Genomic DNA, 22323 nt, shown 5'->3' with positions numbered 1-22323 from the left:
CCGAGGTAATACACATGCACATTACCTGCTTCTACCATCTGTCACTCAGTGGGGGATTCGCTCAGCAGAGAGACTTTAGTGGAGAAAGTCCATCATGTTTTGTGCCTGTGCCTACTGAGGACCATGTCTTTACCACACTTACATATCAGTACCTGAATTATTTTCAACATATTTGAGTAAAACCAAGCCTAATATTAACATTTATTTAGGAATGACAGTGGATATTGATGAATCTAAAATACATACAGTAAATATGCCAGGTTTAGCACTTGAGCTCAATTTTCATCTGGGGTTACACAGTAGAAACCCCCCCAAGTTGCCTTTTAGCCAATCAAACTAGTCCAGGGGTCACCAACATGGTGCCCATGGGCACCAAGTAGCCCGCAAGGACCATGTGAGGTGCCCTCAGGCGTGTTCCATCTAAAATTTGATTTACTTGGCAGGATTCAAACCCACACAGATAAAAACAGATGTAGTTAGTGCCTTAGTAGTTACATAATGCTCCACTTTATTAGTTCGATTTTGTATTCAATTATCCTTCTTTAAATGTTTATTTTCACAAAAACATTGTGACAAATGCTTTTAGGTGTTGCAGATTTGGTATATGGGTTGTGATAAGATAAGTTTTAAAATAAAATGCAAAGTGGGTCTTCGAAAAATATTACATAATGGTTAAGTTGTACAAGCACATTACGTGTTTTACGATTATTTAAAGTTGTTAGTGAAATAAGAACGTGAGGATTTCCTGTGAAACCTAATGAAAATGAAACAATGTGATAAATTAGGAGAATTAAAGTGTTGCATTTTGAAACCTGAAGTGAAAACGTGAAAAATTAGTATAGCACGCAGTTTCAGAAAGGTTGGTGACACCTGACCATCCTAACCATCTCCTGCTTCTGATTGGCTGAAAGTCAGAGCAGCAGCTCACTGAAGACGTCATTCACATTATTTTAACACAACTTTGTGACTTGTGTTAATGATTGAAAGACTCCTTTTTGAACACTCACTCACTCACTCTCACCACTGATGACCTAATAAACAGACCAGACAGGGGGAACTTTCTGATGCACACGTGTATTGGCCTGAGCGTGTACGTCAGATGTCCTGTAGCCAAGTGTCCTGATTAGGTTTGTCAGGAGACAAGTGGGTAAAAAAGATTAGGAGATAGACATTTAACTATTTCTTATAGATAAAGTTCTATTTTTTTTTTTTTAAACTGCTATAATTGATGACAAATCAGAGGTGTCAAACTTATTTTAGTTCAGGGGCCAAATACGGACAAGTTTGATCTCAAATGAGCCACAAAAGTGGGGAATCCAACAACTTCAACATTAGTGCTACTTTGCATTTCCATGTATAAATATTTATATGTATACAGTATAATATATATAAAAGTAAGTAGAGTATATAAAGCATCAACAATATCCAACCAATAGGTGACAGGTAGGGATGTAATGATTGACTCAACTCCCGATACGATTCGATTCACTATACGATTCTCTCACGATATATTTTACAAAATGGGACTTAAGACAAATGATGATTGAAAAATATTCCTTTATTTACTGTACTATTTTCCTTTTATTTTTCATTGTCAAAGCAATCCCTTGATAAACCATTCAAAACAATGCAATTTAACTAAAAATAAATCTTGAATGAAATAAATAAAGGAATAATACAAATGAAGAAGAAGCCTATGAATTAAAATTCTGGTTCTATAGTAAACAATGCAAAACTGTATAATAGTTCTTTTTCTTTTTAAAAGTGCAACTGAAAATGTATTTTGTGCCTTAACAATTGGACAAGTCATTGCATTGTATTTACGTCAGATATTTATTTGGACCAGCAGAGGGCGCTGGTAACCCAGTGGTCGATTGGCATGCAGAGATTCGAGCAGTGAAGAAGAGATGCTATGTGCTAGCAGACAGAGCTAATAGAAAAATGTGACTTTTACAGATATTCACGTAATATTACAGATATTCTTTCGGTGCTAAAGGGGTAAGGAATCATTTATGAACATGTTTAAGAGTAGAAGGCGGCCAGAAAGAAAGTAGTAGCAGATTCCACCCACCGCCTCAGCATTTGGACAAGAGAAGAATAAATATATAGCGCCCTCTGCTGTTAAAATAAAGTACTGCAATTCCATTTTCAGAAAATTGATATCAACCGTGATACCTATGAATCAATTTTAAATTGCCTTACGATTAATGGTTGACTTCCATCGAGTTATAGAAGCATTTGAAAATTGAACCCCTGCAAATATTGTAGAGTTTTGTTTTTATTTGTTACAAATTCAATAAAAGTCCAGTTTGTGTTCTGTTTTTTAAAAGTGTTTTATCATGCATAGAGTTATAGAAGTTATAGCATTTATAGAAGTTATAGAAGCGTTTGAAAATTGAGCCCCTGCAAATATTGTAGTGTTTTGTTGATTTTGTTACAAATTCAATAAAGTCCACTTGCATAATTGTGAAGTTCTGCTTCCAAATAAAACTGTTTGCGTTCTGTTTTTTAAAAGTGCTTTATCGTGCATGGATGCCAATATTCATGTTTGGATAGGATACAGTGATTTAAAATGTCTGCTGAATTTCAATAAATTATTCTTGTTGAAAGCAAAAATTCCTGAGCTCAAGTTCAAGCATTTTTTCAACTCTACTGAGATATCCACAACTAAATTATTTGGTAATTTTCACTGTTTTCTCTGTTATTTTTACTTTCCCCTGGGCCTTGAGTTTGAAACATGACATAAATAGTCACATGAGCAATGCCAATGTATCATCTTATGACTATTCCAATGGATTCTCCCAGAGGAAATATTGCAGACTGACTGTCGTCCAGCGGAGGCTCCTTAATAAGCCTGATAAATGTGCTGTGCCTACAGCAACAACTCTGACTTCAACAATGACGCATCTGGGGCATCACAGACACCTCCGCTCTCTATGTGTGCAAATGCTCGTATTACTCACTTAGTCATTTTTTGCGTGGAAATGAATCAATTTACAAATGCAGTCACACAGAGGGGCGGTTATCAAAAGGGTAATCATTAAATATTAACCATAAAACCTTGGTGTATGCGTGTGGGTGCATGCGGAGGCTGTAATAATGGTGATGTGTGTGTGAGTGTGTGTATAGCCAAGGAGTCAGGGGGTGGCGCTGATTACCTTAATAGCCACTCTTAGAAAGTAGGAGATTTACCTCATCATATCTATCAAAGGAGGCTCCTTCCTGCATGAACTCCGGCAGGTGCTTTTGCCAGTTGAATTCGTAGGACTTCGTCATGGCTGCTCACAAATCTATAAGGGACAAGTAGAAAGAGAAGAGATGAAAAAATAAATACAAATAAAGCACAAATCTGTAGCAACTAGACTAGAGTGATGTTTCAAAGCTGCTGCTATTATATCTGTATCTAAAAAGAAAAATATTCCAGAAAATATACTACCAGGACAAGTAAAGGAATCATGAGTGTGTATATAACAGGATTTAGGGGTTATCTGTTTGGACACTGACATGCCATTTGATTTCAACTCAAGACTGCTGAATAAAAACCCAAAGTAATCATTCTAAAAGCAAGCTACCTCAATGCACCAAACAGCACAGAACCAACAATGTAAAAAAGACACATTTCCAGTGATGGATATCTCTTTCCAGCACTTTCCACTTGCACGTGGATCCGCACAGCCTGGATGGAGTCTCTAAATCCACACAGGCCTGATTTATGCATCACACCTGCATCTGTACTAGCACATAATATAGACATAGGTAACTTCTATTACAGCAGGGCCACATGATCAACATTAATGACAGCATTTAGAATAGTGAGCAATCTGAGCAGTAATACATGAAAGAACAGAGAGTTTTTATAGCCATTTTGTGTGTTTTTCTGTCATTCTGCGTATGTTTGTTGTTGTGAGGTATTTTGTGCATTTCTGTTGTCCTTTTGTGTATTTTTCCTGTAAAATAAATGATTTTTGGAGTCATATTGTGTATTTGTGCTGTCATTTTGCATTTTTTAGAGTAATTTTTGTGTACTTCTGATGCCGTTTTGCTTGTTTGTTAGTACTGTGGGTTTGTGGAGTCATCTCTGTGTTTTTCTTGTCTTTTTGTGTACTTTTGTTGTCATTTTATGTCATTTTGTATATTTTTGTGTATTACCATTTTGTTCATTTTTGGAGTAGTTTTGAGTGTTTTTGGAGTATTTTCTGTGTTTTTCTCTTGTCTTTTACTGTATTTTCCTGCAATGTTGTTCATCTTTTATGTATCATTGCTTTTGTTTTGTGTATTTTTCTGTCATTCTGTACATTTACTTTCGGGGCCGCATAAAATTAGATAGCGGGGCCGCCAGTTGCCTACATTCGACATAAGGTATCCAGCTTAGGGCGGGCTTGGCAGAAGGGTATAATATCATTGATGGAATCTACCAAATATAGGCCCTCTTACGTCAGCATCAGATGTGTCAAATCAAGAGAGCGGGAGAACGTGGCACACCGTGTGTGTGTGTGTGTGTGTGTGTAGGTCATTATAGGAGAATACTCAGGGCTGTGATTTGGTTTTCATCAGCAGCTCTTTGGACTATTGTGTGAGACAACTATTACGCTTGTTCACAAGAAACACGAAACATGAGGTGTGAGGTGAATAATATGAGAAACAATAAAGAAAATATAAAACATGAGTGAGCCAACAGGAATTAAAGGAACTAAAAGCAGAAGTGTGAGGGAGAGAATGACAGAAAAGTGATACGGAGGGTCATGGAAAAAAAAAAAGCGTGAGGATAAAACAGAACAATAGCTGGCAGAGGAAGGAGACAGCTGTGTGTGACAGAGGCTGACTGGAGAGGCGGTGCAGTGGATGTCTGCTTTTGAAGTCAGGAACATAGATCAAGGACAACATCAACAGAAGTTAAAGAAAACTACAGCAAAATGGGTGACTGCCCACCTCATTGTGACAAACACAGATGGAAACGCTGAGATTTAGTCACAATATAAGCAAAGCAGTTTGGATGCAGTAAATTACATCAAATGGTTTTTAAAAACAAATTCAATCATGTTTGACTTATTTGCTGGACCAGTTTGATACAGAGGCCAACTTCTTTAACCCGAGACCAAAATCTGAAATTTGCAGATTCCAATCAACCTTTTACAAAACTGCATAGAAGCATTTCAGTCCTCGCCAAAGTGAAACACATTCTGGATCACAATTCACTCCACATTCTCTATTGTTCACTAGTCTTGCCATACTTAAATTACTATTCAGAGGTTTGGGGAAAGACTTACAAAAGTTCAACACAGCCACTAGTAGGGGTGTTGGAAAAAATCAAATCGACAGTACGTCGCGCAATTCTCAAATCGATTCAAAACGCATCCATATCAATTTTTTTATTTATCTTTTGAACCTTCATTTAACCAGGAAAGTCTTTTCCACTGCAGCAGACATTGTAACTGCACAAAGAAGTGCTGAAACCCGGGCATGTTGACCAGCTTGTGCTTTTTCAATAAAATCTAAAAAGAAAGTACTAACTTTCTGAATTTATTTGTTGTTCTAGGCATAAACCTCAGTTAAGTGGCACGAAAGTCATGTTGCACTGAAGTCAAAGTTAGTTTCAAAGCCACAGACAGATTGTATGTTATTTTCTTATTTTAAGCTGTTGGCACATGGCATGTTGAAGCCAATGTTCTGAGTGTAAAATATGCCAATAAAATATATTACATACATAATGTTCTCAAGAAAGTGTACACATTTACAGATTAGTTGTTTCTCAAGCCAAATATTAAAAAAAAATTGCAATAATCACCTTATTGTATCGTGACATATGTATCGGGATACGAATCGTATTGACAGATGCCAGGCAATACACACCCCTAGCCACTAGTAATTCTACAGAAAAGAGCCATCGGAATACTTCATAATGTTGGCTTAAATTCCTTATTCCTACAATTCAATGACCTTGTGGGAGATTTTATACAGAGCAATAAAAAATCTACTGCCAGAAAACATCCAACACGTGTTCTTCAGAAGGGGGGGGTTACAAATTAAGAGGAAAGTTAAATTTAAAGGTTTTAAGCGTCCGAACAACTTTGAAAAGTTTTTCTATATCAATTTGTGGAGTAAAGTTATGGAACAAAATGAGTGTGTAGCTAAAACAATGTTCACACATAATTCAGTTTAAAAACAGGTATAAAGAAATGATTTGCATAAGGTACAGGGATAAATCTGATCATTAATCACCAGTTGTTTTTTGTGTTTTGATGATTAGCTATGGACTATTTGTGAATATGCAGATTGTTTGTTTAATGACATATTGGCAAATAATCGCATTATTATTAGTTGTATTTATTTTTTGAAAATGTATGAAATGTGACTGTGTTTTTTAAGTGCATCAAACTGCACTTTATTATATTGAATTCTCCAGAGATGCCTCGTAAGGAGAGGAAGTTCAAACAAAAAACAGTCCCGCTTTTTAACTTTGAGCCCCTCCCCTTCCAAAGGTATCTAAAGTTCTGCTGCTGGTGTATAATGGGTTTGGTTCAGAATACATCAGTGAGATGTTAGTCAGGTATGAACCCAGCAGGTCTCTCAGATCTATGGACACAGGTCAGATAGTGGAGCCCAGAGCTCACAGCAAACATGATGACACTGCTTTTAGTTGTTATGCTGCAAAGAAGTGGAAAGAACTGCCAAATTCAAGTAACAACCTCTAATTTTCTCTACTGCTAATGACAGAGGGAGAATTTGAATCAATTTACTGTTGATTTCAATCTCTTTTTAATGATTAACATTTTTCATTGTTGATTTTTAGTCTCTCACACTTTTAATCATTTAAAGCACATTGATTCCCCTTGTGTATGAAATACGCTGTTTGTCAAAATGTGCCTTGCCTTAAGTTTTCACTGCCTCTCGTTTTAAAAGTGATGGGCATTGTGTGCATGTGTGATCCTGTTTTTGCAGATGTGCACATCATTAGTATGAAAAGTGTTTGTAATCAAATCTGAAATAAATTAGAGAGGAAGATATGCATCTCAATTTAATTGGGTTACGCTGTCCTGTCTGATGTTAGCCTAGATCTCGCCTCCCTCCCTCAAAAGCAAGTGTTAGATAACGTTTTCCTTGGTGAGAAGGATGTCCAATAACAGAGCAGCAGTAGAAGTTCTGCGAGGCCATGCCAGTGTTCGCACTGGTCCTCCGAGTAACTGCATGCGCGAGTGCGCACGTGAGAGCTGAGGGAAGCCAAAGGAAGCCAGTGAGGTTGGAGCCCCCGGACCAAACCCTGACAACGAGATAATTACGACAGATAGAAGCCTCGAGAGGCATGCTGTTCCCAGCCTCCTCCTCTGAAACAGCAGCAGCAGTAACACTCAATGGTCTCACACCTCATAAACTAAAATTAGGCTTCAGCTACATCAGCCTGCTAGCGATGGAGGGGTTGGGTGGGGACACACACACAAATGGACACAAAGTAAACAACAAAGAGAGAGAGGATCATTTTCAGGGCTGTTCAAATGACAAAAGCCTTCTTTTGTTGTGTCATCATAATTCTGTCAACTCCTCCGTCAACAGAATCATTTGAGTCCTGTCTGAGTGTTTTCCTTTGTTTGATTTTTGCATTTGGTTTTATTTATTATGGTTTGATTTTCTTTCTCTGGTTTATTACCAGCAGCCTCTCAGAGAACTCATAGGATTTGAGTTTATGCAGAGAAGGCATTAAGTAAGAATATCTTTGTTTTGAAAACATTCGAACTACTTCAAATACATTAACCTCCCCACCCAAACTTCTGTTTTTGTAGAAGGAAAATAAGGTAAGTAAAATCACAATAATTTTTACAATCGAATTGAAATACTTAATCAGAATTGCAATATAAATCGAATCGGCACAAGTGAATCCTGATTTAATTTATATACAGATGTTTGCATGTGCAGGAAGTGATAAACCTATATGAAACCAATAATGTTCTATTTGCACTTTGTCTTTGTTAAAATGAGCTCGATTCCTCTTGTTCTACATCCATAAAGTCAAGTATTGTGCGTAGGCTGGAACGTGTGTGATGTGCTTGAGAATAATATTCACACAAGAACATAAATAAACAGACATGCTATGTCAACAAAAAAAGAGCTGTGTTGAACACACGTCACGCAGTAAAATGACCTGGTTACGATTAGCATTTAAACCACTTACGGTCCTTCGATCTGTCACATAGATCTATCAGCTGTCAATAATCACCTTAAACACCATATATCACATTGAATTCTTTACTACATCCAGCTTTATCTCATCACAATTACATGGTGGTGCATTGTAAACTAGTCACTTTTCTGTGACCTGGGTAACGTAATAATACTGTCAAACTGAAATGACTTGTTAAATTTCCTTTTACTATTTAAATTGTTATTGCAAGTTGAGGGACAACTGTTTTTTGTTAGCTTTTTTGTGCTAAATTCTGAGCACTAATTCAGCTGCACGATCAATGATGGAGGTTCTGCAGCTGGACCCTCTTGCAATGATGATGATGGTGATGTAATCCAGTGGTTCCCATACTTTTCACAGTCCCATACCCCTCCAGACATTTTACCTGAAGCCATGTACCCACTAAAAAACATGCACACTTAATAAACATAACAACTATCCTATTGAGGAATCATACACAGTATAACTAGAATATTTGAGGATGCAGGTGCTGGCCCGCGTCATTGAACACGGCAATAGCATTGGCCTAGCATTAACATTAGCTTTAGCATTTGCTAGCATTAACATTAACAATAGCATTAGCCTAGCATTAGCTAGGAATTGTTAACATTAGCATTAGCCTAACATTAACATTACCATTTGCTAGCATTAACATTAACCTAACATTTAATAACATTAGCATTAACATTTGTTAGCATTAACATTAACATTCGCATTAATATTTGTAAGCATTAACATTAACCTAACATTAACATTCGCATTAACTAGCATTAGCATTAATAAAGCATCAAACTAGCATTAACATTAACATAATATTAGCATTAACTAGCATTAATTAAATTTAGCATTAACATTAGCATTTGTTAGCATTAATTTCAGCCGAGCATTAACATTAACATAACACTGGCCAAGCATTAGCATCAACAGAGCATTAACCTAGCATTAGCTCGCGTTAGACTAGCATTAATACTAGTACCCCCCCATCACAATTTGCATACCCCCGGGGGTTCCCATACCCCACTTTGGGAACCTAGGATGTAAGCTGTATGTTTACAGAGGAAATGTCCAACTCCTGGACTACCGACAGTCTCAGAAAGCTGCTGTTGCCCATTTTCATTGGACACATCATCAGTCATTCTGCAAAGCTGGGACATGACACAGCTATGAGATTAAGGAGTGTTGGAGACAAAGAAAAATCTACGGAATAGCACTCTCCAGGAACTGAGTTAAGCAAGCCTACTTTAAAGGATTACACGCAGGCACAGTGAACTTTTTTTGCTCATTATACATCACCGAAAGTTGAAAGAGGGAGGACTATTATGGATGAACAGTAACATTTACCATACATGTCCATCAAAAGATTAATCAGTTTCAATCGTTCAAGTTTCAGGAAGTTAAGATTAGGAACCAACATGCGTGTTTACTGTTTAGCTAAAAGTGCTGCTGAGAAATAGACGGCAATGAGAACAAGAAAAACAAGTTTGTAACCATAAGAAATGCCACCTACTCAGTCTATCATAAGATGGCTTCGCTGACAAAATAACATTTACACAAAAGAGAGATTGACAGAAAATATTTCAGTTTCTGCAGAAGACGGGATTTAAAAAGGCTTTTATGAACACAAAGGTTTCTCATTCAAAGATTCTATGCACTGATGGCATTACCCATTTACAGAAGAAGCTTTAAAAAGACTTAAACTGCAAAAGTCATAAAGGTTATTAAAACTGTTATTGTAGCAAAAACAAATATACAATTAGAATAACATTTTCTCATTATATTTGTTTCACAGCTGGAAACAATTTGATTAGGGCTCAAGCTAATGTACATAATGACATTTAAATAATTCAAAAAGCAAAAACTAACTGTACCTTGGCTCGATTCCTGTCCAAATAACTGCTGATCGAAACTCAAACCTTTAGATAAGCCCTGAAAACAATGTGTGAGAACTGTGTGTGAGAGTGCTGGAAGAAACACATCCTTCCTCATATTTAAGCTAATAAAAGACCTTGAGCGTGAACTCCAATTAGGACACACACATCCAACCATTTACATAAACAAACTGGCTGCAAAACAAATTTCCTGCCATTAGAGCAAAATTATATTCAAGTCTATTATGTTCGGCTCTCGGTATTGGCAAAAAGCCAAAGATGTGAGTCATCTTTGAGGGAAAACAGCACTGCAATCATACTTCACGAAAATCAACATGCACCAAACACATATTCCATCATTGTTATGTAACAAAACAACAAACAAACAACATGCTCTCTCTGTGTGGCTAATACAGTAATCAGATATTCATAGTTTATGTTCAATAGTTTACAGCCAATGATTACCTGCATTACATATCTATAAATACCTGCTTAAACCCAGGAAATGTATGGCTATTGATTAATCATTTAGCACATGCTACAATATACAATGATATATAAAGCTAATAATAGAACGATGATGTAATATAACACATTTGCAGGCTGTGCTGTATGTATCATCCAACACCACATTGTCAAACAGAGGTTTCCAAATCCCACTTGTGCTCTTTATAAGTGACTCTTCTAAATCTCACTGGATTTGGGGTGAATAAAGGGAGATTTACAAGGGGGTTAAAAAGGCAACACACCCAATTTGTGTAAAAAGGATTGCACATGAAAAAATATAAAGTCGAAATACAAGAGTCTGAGGAGAATTCACCTGAGTCACCTCAGCTTTTACTTTATGCCAAGATGTGAGCACATCACACTTAGTGGCTTACAGGGTGTGGTAGAAAGAATGAAAAAAAAAAGGCATTCAAGTATCAAATGCTGTTAGACACAGAGAGCCATTTATATCAGGTAAACATTGTGCCTAAATTATTGAGCACCCTGGGATAGATATAGTGTTTTATATTACACCGACAGGTGGTCAGAGCAAACACAGCCGCCGCTAAATCAATGGGAATTTTACCCATGTCCAATTTATTTATAGACTTTAAAAAATGAGGAGGAGCACTTTGCTCAATGAGTAAACATAGATGACTGCATAAAAGAACCCATCATGCCTGTGCACACTGTTTAGGACCACTGATTTCATAGACTTCCTCACTTCCTGATTTCCAACAGCACTCTACTGCAGAAGCCAAATTGTATATTTCACATTGTCATGTAGTATAAAACATCTGCGAAAACAATTACTAAATGGATTTTTACCTTTGACAGCTACATAAGCGATGCACATAAGAAGAGGAGATCAGAGAGGATCCCATCTGCTCTCTGTATATCTGCAGAACCTCCTGCAGTACGTGACACTGTGTATATATTCACATTAAGTTCAGTTTGCCTTTTTAAACTACAATGTTGATTAAAAAATGTCAATCAATATCAGGAATGTGTTTTTTGTACGATGCATTTCATCCAAAGAGCAAAAGGTTTAAACCATTTCACAGATGATATTGGCTTTTAGTACTTTAAATTGAGAACCATTTAAAGCACCAAAAAGTCAATAGAAAATTGTACTTTCAAATTCTAAACACCTCCATGTGACTACACTTTAAAACAATGAGTGTGCTGCACATTTTTAATGAGCTCTGGGGAGCATTCTTTATTGATTAGTTTGGCTGCTTAAAGATGAGGTTACATGCCTTGCCTCATCAAACAAGTAGAACAGTAGCAATTGTCAAGACTTTAAAACACAGAGGCACATAAGCTTCAACATGCCCTTGAGCAAGGCATAAATCCTAGGCTAACCAAATGTCCAGAAGTCATAAGCATTCTAAGCTGTGTTTACGTAGCTCTAAGGGTGTGACTGTGGAGAGAAAAAAGACTTCTGTACCGCAACAAGCTTTTGAAATACACAACAAGAATTGGAACTCTCATTCAGCTCAGAATTTCAGAGTTGGAAATTCAGGAGTCTGATGGACAGCAACAGTTTACAGTTTGACCTAAACAGACTCAAGAGCTGAGCCCAAATCCCAGTCAGACACTGTATGTGATCCTTCAAACTTTTTGCAGGGTTGACTGGCTTTGGGAGACAGTTTAGAAGAACTTTATGCATTCAAATGTCTTCTTTCGACAAAGGAATCAAAACCCAAATATAAAACAGTACTGCACTCCAGTGTACCGGTATCACTCCTTTAAGAAACAACTGCTTAAAGAATTGAAACCAAAAAGACAAAGAGAACATTTGAATACTTTCTCCACAAAAAAAGGAGGAAAAATTACGAACCAAGGCAAGGCAGAACCAAGAACTTAACTCATTCAGTGCCAGCCAACCCCATATTGGCAGGCTTTTTAAATGATTTTTTACGACCCACAGAATATATTGTACTATGACAAATTTGAAATCTGAAACCATATTATGAAAGATTAGACTCTCTAGTTTCATCATAAAATAATAATAATAATATTTCTAGCTTGTTTTGTTCTTCTGTAATCAGCAGCTGAATAGAGGCAAGTTTCACACAAATCACCAGTTTGTGACAAAACCTGTAACACTCTCAATAGTCTACTTAGTTCCACACTTGCTCTGGTCGAGTGTGCGCTGCTGTGAGCTGCTGTGCGCTGCTGGGAGCTTCAGCATCAACTCTCGTAGCATCATTTTCTGTCTCGTAAACACCATTCCTCTCCCTCGGAGCTCTGCCCATTACGTGTGATCTCTCATCCACTGCTGCCACCTACATGTCACCAGTTGGTCACTACATCATGGTACAAGCTCGATATACACAGGAGAGCTTCGTCACACTGTCTACTAGCAACTCCAGCCGAAAAAACACAATTAAAGTCTAAATGGTAAATGGACTTGATTTTATATAGCGCTTTATCACCACACTGGGAGCAACTTAGGGTTCAGTGTCTTGCCCAAGGACACTTAGACACATAGTCAGGTACTGGGATCGAACACCCAACCTCTCGATCAGAAGACGACCCACTACGACCTGAGCCACGGTCGCCCGTCTATAGTTGTCTTTGGCAGTCAACGTTACTAAACCAAAAGACGACTTTAGACGTCTTTGGCAGTCAATGAAGTAAAATGAAGTACTTGGTGTTATGTTTTATTTGAGGGTAATATAACTGGCTCAGGAACGTAAACCCATTTGACTTTTTTTCTTTAAAAAAACAAAAGAAAGAAAAAAAGTAAGTTATTATTATAAAATTATTTTACACAATTTGGCAATAAGACCACAGAAATGTTATTGCCTGTGTTTCTTGTTACCCATGTGTAATTGTAAAATATATACGGTACAATAATGCTCATTGCTTGGCCACACTTCTCTGACCAAACATGTTATCAACTACATGCTTTCAATAAATCTGTCAGGTTTTTTTTTTTTTTTTTAAAGCAGCCTTTCTTTCTGTCATGTTAAATGTACAATAGTAATACACATACTAAGATTCCTGTGTAGGTGTAGTGATACATCTCACTAAAATGGTGAAGATAACCCCTTGAGATGTACACCATGTCATTTTCGAGGAGGTCCCCATACTCAATCTAACCTAACATACATATTTATGGATGTATTTTTTCTGTAGCTCCCAAACTTTTTTGATATCTTAAATTTCTCTCGGGGGACACAAAGATACTTTCCACAAGCATGCATGCATTCCTTCAACGTAGCAATGCGTGTTATATTCAAGAGATGTGAACTACATAACCTTAGTGTGTATGTGTGCTCTCTTCTGCTATTTGTATGGCTCAAGGCAGAGTTCTCGTTGCATTGTTGTCTGAACACACACATGCAATCAAACACTTACACACGCACGCACGCACACGCACACAAAAACAGAGCACTCTTTGATGCTGGCTTCCCCCTTGCATTGTGAAGCTGAAGTCACAGGGACTTACGATACATTGTTCACCCACTAATAATAAGAACCGTGAGCCTGGTTTAACTTGTTCATGGACGGGTTATTAGGTGGTTTTACTCTACTGGGGATGTATTGTTGTACTATTGGTTTTATCTACAACAACACATTTTTAAAGGATTTCAGTTTAACATTGTGTGACTAATATTATGATGTAAACTTAGACTTGGTAGAATAACCTAGTACAATCCCTATGATGCACCGGGACTTCAGCTAAGGCAGTCATTTCCTTTAAAGAGAAGAAAGAAGAATGTCTTTTTCCAAGCCGAATGACCCTCTTCTAGCTTCTCCTTTGCCTTTTATAGTCGAGGATCACCCTGCTTTGGTCCCTGGTTATATAATTAACTCAAGCTTGTGATGGAAACTGGCTGTCTTTCAGTCACACACACTTACAGACCACGGCACTCTACTGTGATCCCAGGAAACACACGGTTGTACACAAATGTATCTTATGTAATGGTGTTCAATATGAAATGGGCTTTGCTACATCACATATAAACAGATTCAACAACTATAGACAATCCCTGTTAATTAGTTATCCAGAAGATAAAGTACTGGTAGATAGTAAAGTGTATATGTAAACAGTAAACCTCTACGAGATTGAGTAACACAAGAAAGTCCCAGAGGACAGAGTAGGATAAATCATAACTAATGGTCCTTAACTTTTGTCTTGTCTTGTAAAACACTGTTGACATTAAGAACTAATGATCCATCATCACTGATCAAACACAGGCACTTTTCAAAGTAGGCATGACACGGAGATAAAAGAATGGTACAACCTACTCCTAAGATATTAATGATCTTAGTCAGAGGCACATAAGAGAATAGCATATTTGTGGGTGTGGAGCCGTGTGACTGCATGTTATTATAAAAAGTAACTTAGTCAGGGAGTTCCCTAAGTAGGCAGAGGCTCACATGGACAGCAGCAGCCTGGTTAATCACTGTCTGAAAACACAAACCATAAAATTAAATAAAAACCTGACAAGAAATTTGGACAAATCACAAGCTTAGACCAACAACTAAATAACCCACTAAATCTCACTAAACTGAGAACAAAAATGACTTTTTTTTTTTTTTTTTCAGCCATGGTTTGTGTCATTAAAAACAGCCTAACGTAAAAGCGTACAAGTCAAGAAAATTAGATAAGAAACAAAAATACAAAATTAAAGGAGGAGGATTAGATAAGTTTATACTTCTTCCTACTTCTTTTCGTTCATGGAAACTGAGATGCGTAAGAATTTGAAGATGCAAGATTTTTTTTCAAGTTTTGTTGTTATCTGTTGATTTATTTTATTTTATATTAAACTGTTTAAGTTGTCATTTACATGATCAAAATTCATAAATAAATTAAATTAAATATTAAAAATAAAAATAAATTGACTGCAAAAAGTACAAACTATTTTTTTTTCAAAGTAAAAGCATTTGGATTTCACTAAAATTACAGCAATTATGGCAGACTTTTATATAATGTTTCATGTCATAAGCTAAACATACTTGAATAATCTTAAAATCAAGTCTGCTTGAATTAAACATGTGTTTCATATTTATGACAAATTTAAGGCTTAGGTTCTTAGAGATATAATTTGTGGACGATATTCACACCATGATACTCCAGGAGGCAACTGAGGACAAGGCTGAACGTAAGTCGCGGCATAAATGGACTGATGTTTATCTTGGAAGTGATGAAGGTGGGTGCAGGCCAGGCTGAAGCACTGAACCCTGTTCATTTGAGGATGCGAGTTAGATAACTGGCCTTTTGCAGCTGGAAGCTTGCAGAGCGAAAAAGAATAATATTCCAAATCTATTATGTTACATCATCACAGAGCCCGTGTTTTTCTGCACTGTGCTGTGTGTGGATCTGCATGTGCGTGTGCAGGTGTGTGTGACCAGATTAAGAGGTCAATGGTCTGGTTTGACGTGTTGCGCTTTCACTACAGGGTGCTTTTGAAGACTAGCTTCCCCAAATATGGTCAACAATACAGAGAAATACAAACACTGTCTTGCAACAGCTTCAAAGGCTGATAAATGCAAACCTCCAGCACTTTAGATTATTTATCATCATCATCATCATCATATATATGCATATAGAAAAGTTTGCCATATCTGACAAGGAAAAATTAATAATGAACATATTCAAATGGGAGGCAGTGAGGTTTGTTAAAAAATGTGCGATAACTCCATTGCCAAATAAGTACCTATTAAAGAGATTTTGTGCCCTCCTGAGCTGCTGATAAGGCGCTGTGGAAATAGAACATGTCCATATAGAGAGGAGAGTTGTGGAGAAAGGGAGCAGGATGGGGGCAGGGGTTAAATGCTTCTCTTGAATGTGAGCTTTCCGCTGGCACAAACCCAGTGAAACCATTCCCTGAGTCCCAGCTGACTGTGGGTTCTCTCTCTCCGAGCATGTTCAAGCATATGCAGCTGGACGACTGTCAGAGATAACAGACTTTATATCAGATCTGAAAAAGCCCGTCCATACTGTTTCAAGCCAGCTGTCTTTACCTGGCAGTGACCACAACTTTGTTTTTTGTAACCACCGACAGACAGAAGAGAAAGAAAAAAAGAAAAGAAAAACGCTGTCTTGATAAACAAAACACTCCACAGATGTTGCTCTACTCTGATAACACCGGTCTCCATGGCGATGTTGCTGGCCCAGTAATGGCCTTAAGCTGGTCTGGCTGCAGCAGCGTCATGTAGACGCACATATAAATAGACACACCTCATCTTCTGAATGGGATGCCAGTTTGTATTAATGGACACTTGGGGACACACTTGTGCAAAACACTTTATCTAAAGAACATATAAGACTAATTACTAAAGCCCACTGAGCACAAACACACACAGCGTCGGGTTTCCACGACCCGCCGTTCTAGTGAACGTGCCCAGTGATTGTTGATGGCAGATTATACATAAATATATGCATGAAGCAGATTTGTTTTGATTCTCTCCAGGTTTCGTGCGTCAAGCGCTACATGAAATCAAAATAAAATCAAAATAGAATGTTTACGTCAAAATACGATACAATACGTCATTGAAATCAACAGTAGTGTTTCCCCTTTCAGATTTATAGTGTTTGTTGTTGTTGTTGTCACATCACAATTCAAAGAACTAAAGCACATCTGTCAAACTCATGGCCCGGGGACCAAATCCAGCCCTTTGGAGCACCCAATTTGGCCCACAGAAAGTAAAAATGACAGAGGAAACATGAAATGTTGTTTAAAGCAGTATTTCTCAACCAGGGGTACGCATACCCCTAGGGAGCATTTAATTCCAAGATGACAAAAAAATATTCTCAATCATTTCACAAATCCAATAAAATGGTACGTGTGCGCAATGACTTGTTTTTAAAGTTTAAATGCCTGTTTAAAGCGGACATATTCAAATACGCTCCTTTTGTGGTCAATGTCATAAAACTTATATATAACACAGGCAGGTTAATTATTTGTTTTGTATTTATTTATTACTTATTATTTTTATTTATTCCTATTTTTTTTTTTCCAATTTCAACTTTATTATTTTTCTTTAATAACAATAAAACCATAATATATTAGTATTAATAATACAAACATTTACTATAATATGAATTCTTATATTTATCATTTTTATTGACTTGAAGGCAACATAAATTTATATTTAATTTGAGTTAAATAAGAAGATAATGAGTGAATATTAATTGTTCAATTTAAGGAGATGAAATAAAATGATTTGCGTTGAATATTCAGTTGTGTTATGTTCTACTTTTGGAGAATCATGAACACATATGAGTGAGGGGGTACTCATGGTATGACAAAAAGACTCAAGGGGTACACAAGACAAGAAAGGTTGGGAACCACTGGTTTAAATGAAACAGAATTTTTTACAGGGGCTCACTGTTTTCCCGGTGCTTATATTGCATGATTGCAGTCCTGAAATCCTCAAAATTCCCACAAAATCTTTTAATTTTCCTCAAGTTATCACATAACATTTTCCTTAATTCAGTAGAAATTGGTCACAAAATGTCAAAGTAAATTTCCTGGAAAAATGTCTGAATAAATGAAACGTTGACACATTACACCAGCATCACATTTGTCATCCCGTTTTAAAAAAACAAAAGATCTTACAACGCAAATGATGTAAAAATACTAGAAGCTATTGCTACTGCTGGCATTCGAGTCAGAAGCTAATATTATATCTACATTGATTGTATTATCAAGTCTGAAAAAGGAAGATAAAAATAGCTAACTAATAGTGCACCACCATCTGCTCCCTTCTTTCATTTTTGTCGCATCAAAATGGATTAAAATTACGTCAAATGTCACTTAGCAAAAAGTCACTCCTGAGGAATTGAACATTTTTTGTTGTAAGTGCTTTCATGCGGAGTAGGTACAAAGTTATACACTTCATTTTTTGGAGTTTAGGCCACGCTGTTGATTACACAAGGGCTTCTCATGTACTGAAAGCATTGGTACTGTACACATAGGAGGTAAATGTGTGGTAAAAAGTACTTACCAGGTGACAGAGAGGGACAGAAAAGTGAGGGGAGGGGCACACTGGATGATACCACTGGATTGCTCTGAAATAAAAAAAAAAAAGGCAAAAAAAGAAACCCCAATTAGTTCAGCATAAGGTGTAAATTATTCACTCAGCTTCGTTTCATACACTTACAGTACAGATGCTTGTGATGCCTTCAGGGAAGACACTTTCACACTAAAAATAAACTAAAGCGTGTCTCTTGTCATACACACACACAATTTCACGTGCACGCACCTGCGCGCTCCCCTTCTCATTTGGCTGGTTCAGTATTTTAATCCTTCCTCGAGCACTCACTAAACAAACTGTCATACATCTCCACCCACACACGATGGATCGACAGAAGATTTATAATCTCAGATGTAAAAATAACACCTGGACTTGGTTAAAAAGAGAGAAAAAAGGAATAGAAAGGAGATCTGAGGAGGAAAACTACAGACGATGAGGAGACTCCACTTCACTGTATATACAGTACATCAAAGTTACAGAGGAACACTTCTTTCAAAGCAATAAAGTGGCATGAAAATATCTATTTGTGTTCTTTTCATAATACTTATTGAACCACATGCGGTAGATACATTTCTGTCACCATCTGGCTTCAAAAGTGCAATCGCAACTTTAGTTATTTTTGGATTTAGCAATTTCGGAAATTAGCAAAGGCCACAGTCCCGCTTTAAATGTATCTAAATTAACCTTCAAACATCTGTGAATGAAAAATAAAAATGCACTTGTGTTTGTTAAAAACCTAATAATGTAAACATGTAAGCCACCGAATAAGCTTCTGAACTATCATAACCCGTATATAAAGGATAAACTAAATAAACTGGAGTAGACAGTACACTGTATGGTACATGGCAGTAAACTGGAGTTGTAAAATGCATTGCTTAAATGTCAAGACTCGTATTGTGAGAGGCTTGAATTAGAACTTGATCTTTGATGGACATTAGACTTAAAGGGATCCTCCACTGTTTATGGACATTAATGGGTAACTTGGAATGGAACCTGGATAAAGTTATAATTCATCCTAAAGCACCCTCACAGCCAGTGCGCATACAACAAAAGAGTGCAGAATGACTCGAGTCATACACAAAACAAGGAATTTTTTTTTTTTTTTTTTTTTTTAAATCTGAAATAATTACTGGTGGTACATTTTAAAATCAGTATTAAATGCTTTGTTTTGTATCAAATCTCTCATACACAGATTCCTATTGAGAGAGGTACCTCCAGAACATCAGCCAACCATCAATAACTGGTTTTAACATCATCAACAATGAACTTTGTGGGTTCACATTGTATTCAGAAAGAGAAAGTAGCATCTGTTTAGCTCTGTTACTCCTCATTATGTAGATTGATCTTTTCCACAGGCTGCTGCGGATCAAATGATCTACATGTCAAGTGGCCTCCGAGGACAAGAGCCTTTCACAGGCTTCCTCTGTCATGGGAGAACACTATTGGGTACTATCAGTTCCAAAAGAGGCAAAGAACACATCATAAAATAAAGGCACCGATATCCTTTTTAGAAGAATTAATGTAGCCTTGTGTTATTAACCATGAAATAGATTTTGTAAACCAGACAAGAGTCAGATTGTCATGTTTCATGTACTTAAAGACAACTAATCACTATGAGTTTGCTTAGTTGCCTGGTTATTACTGAATTCGTTTTTGAAAAGGCTTTTTTATATCAACTTTTTTGAATCGTTATACAGTAAATTAAAAAAAAAACTAAAAAAAGAGTAACCATTTTCTAAATTCATCATATCAACCTGCACATGCACCGTGACAAAAACCTATAGGAGTTCTATAAAAGCACATTCCCAACCAGTAAAAAAAAAAAAAAAACTAGGAAAAGTAACTATTATGCTAAGTCATAATTATGAGATATTAGGGATGTAACGATTCACTCAACTCCAGATACAATTCGATTCATGATACTGGGTTCACGATATGATTCTCTCACGATTTATTTTACAAAATGGGACTGTACACAAATGACTGAAAAATATTCCTTTATTTTTTTGGGAAAATACTGTACTATTTTCCTTTTATTTTTCACTGTCACAAGAATCCCTTGATAAACTATTCAAAACAATGCAATTTAACTAAAAATAAATCTTGAATAAAATAAAAAAAGGAATAATACAAATGAAGAAGAAGCCTATTAATTTAAATTCTGGTTCTGTAGTAAACAATGCAAAACTGCATAATAGTTCTTTTTCTTTTTAAAAGTGCAACTGAAAATGTATTTTGTGCCTTAACAATTGGACTTTAAAAAAAAAAAAAAAAAAAAAAAAACAGTCAGATGCTATGCTTGCAGACAGAGCTAATAGAAAAACGTGACTCTTACAGATATTCACGTAATATTACAGATATTCTTTCGGCGCTAAAGGGGTAAGGAATCATTTATGAACATGTTTAAGAGTAGAAGGCGGCAGAAAGAAAGTAGTAGCAGATTCCGCCCGCCGCCAACACTTTTAAACAAGAGAAGGATAAACACGTTTAAAAAAAAAAGTACTGCGATTCAATTTTCAGAATATCGATGTGAACCGTGATACCTATTAATCGATTTTTAACTGCCTTATGAATAATGGTTACATCCCTATGAGATATTATCTAAATGGTCTTCCATGTGATGGGCCGAAGCTACAGTTGGAAGGGGCTGAGTAGTCGTATCTACTAATGAAATAGTATGTCATAATTTGTAATTTAGTCTCTCATAATTATGACTGATTTTTTTTTTCTTTTTAAACTTTTCCTAGTGGGAATGAGCTTCCAAATGAGATCTCCTTATATTTGAGGAAATCTACAAATGTCACATTAAACAAAGTAATATAAAGGTATAAGAAATAAAAAGGTGTAGCTCATTAGCATTATACATTTATTTGTTGCACAATTGTACCAACCACACATTTATTTTCGGCTTCTATTGACAATTTCAGGAACTTTTTCCCACATACGCACACAGTGTTCACTGCATTCAACCCCCTACAACTCTTGGGCGTTATAAGCAGGTACACAGAATAAATGGATATTCTCCTGAGAGGAGCATTTAGCCCCATCCACGCCTGTGTATTTTTAGAAAAGTGCTATTCACGGTAACATCCAACAGTGTTGAAATAATTCCTTTGATTGCAGCAACAGGTAAGAGGCTGTTAGTCTTAGCACTGCCTCTCAAAAGGTTTAAATGGTGTAAACAGCAGCAGCAGCTTTGCCGTCATCATGAAGGCTCTGTGGGGGGGGGGCACACGACATACTCAGGTGCTGATTAAAAGGACTGCACAGATTACACAGCAGCACATGCACTCCCACAGGTAACACAAGTGTCGCGCTAAGGGACACAGTATTATGCATTTTATCTCTAGGAGCCGAATGGTAAAATATAGAATGATTTCACGTATGCCTGCAAAGTATGTACAAAGAGGAGGTAGGTATACATTTAAAAGTTGTAAAGTGGTATTTCAAAATTATGGGACAATGGACATACCAACTCTCTACAGGTGAGAACTGGTAGGCATTAATAAAGGTAAACATGTAAAGAGATATGGGGTTTATTCCTCAGTCATAGGAGTGAAATGTAAATTTAACGTTACCTTAATCTTAATGTGTTTGAATCAGATACATGAAGTGCCTCTGAAAATCCCAGGGTGTTGTGTGCTTGTTTGATTACTTGCTGTTTCTATATACATGTATGCATGTTTATTTTTATGTGGATTCAAAAAGAAAAAAAGAAAGGGAAATGAAAAGCAAGTTAACAGTTGCATAGGATGTTGCATAAACAGTTTGCATTTTTTAATGTATATTTGATGTGAA

The 22323-nt window shown here is 36.6% G+C and overlaps 1 protein-coding gene across 1 annotated transcript in view; it reads right to left on the bottom strand.

Moving 5' to 3' along the window:
* Positions 1 to 22323, bottom strand: part of plcb4b (phospholipase C, beta 4b) — a 70454-nt gene that overhangs the window by 32546 nt on the left and 15585 nt on the right. Inside the window, 2 exon segments of the mRNA XM_028439570.1 lie at positions 3193 to 3290; positions 18496 to 18559. Of these exon segments, the coding sequence (XP_028295371.1) occupies positions 3193 to 3276 (84 nt within the window). The 5' untranslated portion in view covers positions 3277 to 3290; positions 18496 to 18559.

Source organism: Gouania willdenowi, chromosome 24 (genome assembly GCF_900634775.1).
Source record: "Gouania willdenowi chromosome 24, fGouWil2.1, whole genome shotgun sequence".
In the NCBI taxonomy this organism is placed as follows: domain Eukaryota; kingdom Metazoa; phylum Chordata; class Actinopteri; order Blenniiformes; family Gobiesocidae; genus Gouania; species Gouania willdenowi.
Note: the sequence above shows the minus strand (reverse complement) of the source record. Positions and strands in the feature narration are given on the sequence as shown.